Here is a 2,438-nt window from a genome sequence, read left to right as displayed (position 1 = left end):
TATAAAATTTCCAGAATAGGTAAATTCATATTCCAGAGATCTAAACTCTTATTTGCAGAAAGGCATTTTTTTGGTCTAAGATTTAATTTTCATAAACTTTTGGAGAATGCTAACTCAAAGCAGCTATTCCTTCCAAGAGTCATAACAAGAGTTTATAGGGCATGAAAGAGCTGGCTAAAGGGCATCTGCTGTTTCTCTAAGACCCTGGATGGCACCTGGCCTGCACAGGGTTGGCTATTGCGATGCATTCTCCTTCCATTTCTAACAAAGCTGCACACAGGCAGTCCGTGAAAACAACATCTGTTATGCCTAACTTACACAAAAAACAAAACCTCTGTTTTCTACAATGGCTCCCCTCAAGTGACATTATCTTGTGAACAACCAAAAGAGGAGAAGATGGGGAAGGACGGGGAGGAGGCTGGCACACCTGAAGTCGATCTGTTTATCTATCCTTTGCCAGCGGTCTGTCAGCTGTGTGACTTTTTCACTGAACTTGCCCAGGTCCAGGTCATAAAGCGGATACTGCTGTGAAGTCTGAGAGTGGATCTGCTGGGCTTTCTGTAGTTCTGTCTTCATGGTGGCCAACAACGACTTCTTCAAGTTCAAGTCATTTTTTATTTTCTGCAAGATGAAAAAAAAAAAGACTGCAAATTAATCCCTTCTCCCATTGTATGCTACACTACAAGTCACCAAATCGGGGGGAAAAGTTTATAAAAACACTTTAGAATATTCATAAAGTGTTAACAGTCAATCCAGGAAAATATATTTACTGAATTGCATTTCCCAGTATTTGTTCCAATAATCTAGTTCCTCGTGCTATCCTGTTACAATTATAATGTATATGAAGTTTCTAAGAAGTCCCACAGTAAAGAAACCAGTTTAACTCAGCATTCCCCAAAATAACCCCATCACGACTTACTTTCTCATATAGTTCCTGCTAACACACTCTGGAAAACAGAGTCATAGAGATGACAACTGATGTCAACCTGTGTGGCCACAGGAACCCAATAATCCAAAACCTAGTGAAGCTTTATAATTGGGAGCTCAGTTCTGAATTAGTTCCTGTAAATTGGGCCACGGTTATAAGCTTTCGAGTTACCTTCAGTCCACAGCGGTAAGCTTCCACTTTATCCAGGTCCAGGCAGACAGTTTCCTCCTCAGTGAGCCTGGCTTCATAAACCTTTAACATGTCTTCTGTTTGGAGAATAGCCTGGAGCAGTGCCCTTACTGTGCATAAGCTGGAAAGGACAAAAGCAGCAGATAAAATTGCCAGTGACAGAATTAGTCTGTGAAGATTTGGCTCTCACAGCTAGTAATGAAAGAGAGCAATGTCAAAGCAGATAAAAATTTATTCTGTCTTTTTTTTGTATCTATTGTGATTCAGACCAACATTTTGTATTCACTGAAGAATTCTCAAGTTCTCCTTAGAGCATAACTTAGTTCTAAGATAACATTATAGTCCAGAATAGTGGAATTAACATGTGAGGCTAGTGGAATTAACGTGCTCTCCAAACCACAGAAGGATATAAGTAAATCTCTAGTAACAGAGAAACTGTAAGGCAAGCATCTAAAGCAAATGAAGTCTGACAAAAAGAAGCTTGAGAAAAGGAAAATATGAGATTAGTGATAGCTGAGTTTACCTATTTAAGTAGCCATCTGTAACACCATTGATATTTTCCAGTTTCTGAAATAGTCCAAATACTTCATTCTGTAAATAGCAGTACTTTTCAGAACCTCTGAAGTTGGCAAGCATATCTTTAAGCTGGTTGAGAACCTCAGCAATTGCTTGTGAATCATTCTGCACACTCTGTCAAAAATGAAGGAAAGCTCTTTTGATTTAGCTGTCTGATTCTTTTTATTACTGTATATATTTAAGGTGTATAATATGCTGTTTTAATACACATAGACACAGTGAAATGTTTACATCAGGTAATTAAGTTAACATATCAGTCACGTTCCATGGTTATCTTTTTTTGTATGTGTGGTAAGAGCACCTAATATCTACTCTCTTAGAAAAATTTCAATATACAACACACTACAAGATTACTACCTGTAGTCTTCCTGTTGAATTTAAATCTCTAGATTTATTTATTCCACACAAGTGCAAGTTTGTATCCTTTACATCTGCCCATTTCCTCCTCCCTCCCCACCCCTGGTAACCACCATCCTACTCTCTGTTTCTATGAATTCAACGTTTTTCTTAGAATTTACACATAAGTTAAATCATGCAGTATTTGTGTCTGGTATATTTCACTGAGCATAATATCCTCCACGTTCATCCATGCTTTTGAAAATGGCAGGATCTCTTTTTTTTTGAGACAGAGTCTCACTCTGTCGCCCAGGCTGGAATGCAATGGTGCAATATTGGCTCACTGCAACCTCTGCCTCCTGGGTTCAAGCAATTCTCCTGCCTCAGCCTTCTGAGTAGCTGTGATTAC

At 38.7% G+C, this 2,438-nt stretch overlaps 1 protein-coding gene across 1 annotated transcript; it reads right to left on the bottom strand.

Moving 5' to 3' along the window:
• Nucleotides 1-427: 427 nt before the first annotated feature.
• On the bottom strand, nucleotides 428-1,807 carry LOC105519662 (desmoplakin-like; the record flags this gene model as incomplete). Its single annotated transcript, XM_011953100.1, has 3 exons — nucleotides 428-621; nucleotides 1,100-1,238; nucleotides 1,641-1,807. Coding segments are annotated over 3 exons (500 nt in total), but the record flags the coding sequence as incomplete, so codon positions are not given.
• Nucleotides 1,808-2,438: the final 631 nt, after the last annotated feature.

The sequence above is a fragment of the Colobus angolensis genome, unplaced genomic scaffold (genome assembly GCF_000951035.1).
Source record: "Colobus angolensis palliatus isolate OR3802 unplaced genomic scaffold, Cang.pa_1.0 Scaffold3563, whole genome shotgun sequence".
NCBI classification, from domain to species: domain Eukaryota; kingdom Metazoa; phylum Chordata; class Mammalia; order Primates; family Cercopithecidae; genus Colobus; species Colobus angolensis.
Note: the sequence above shows the minus strand (reverse complement) of the source record. Positions and strands in the feature narration are given on the sequence as shown.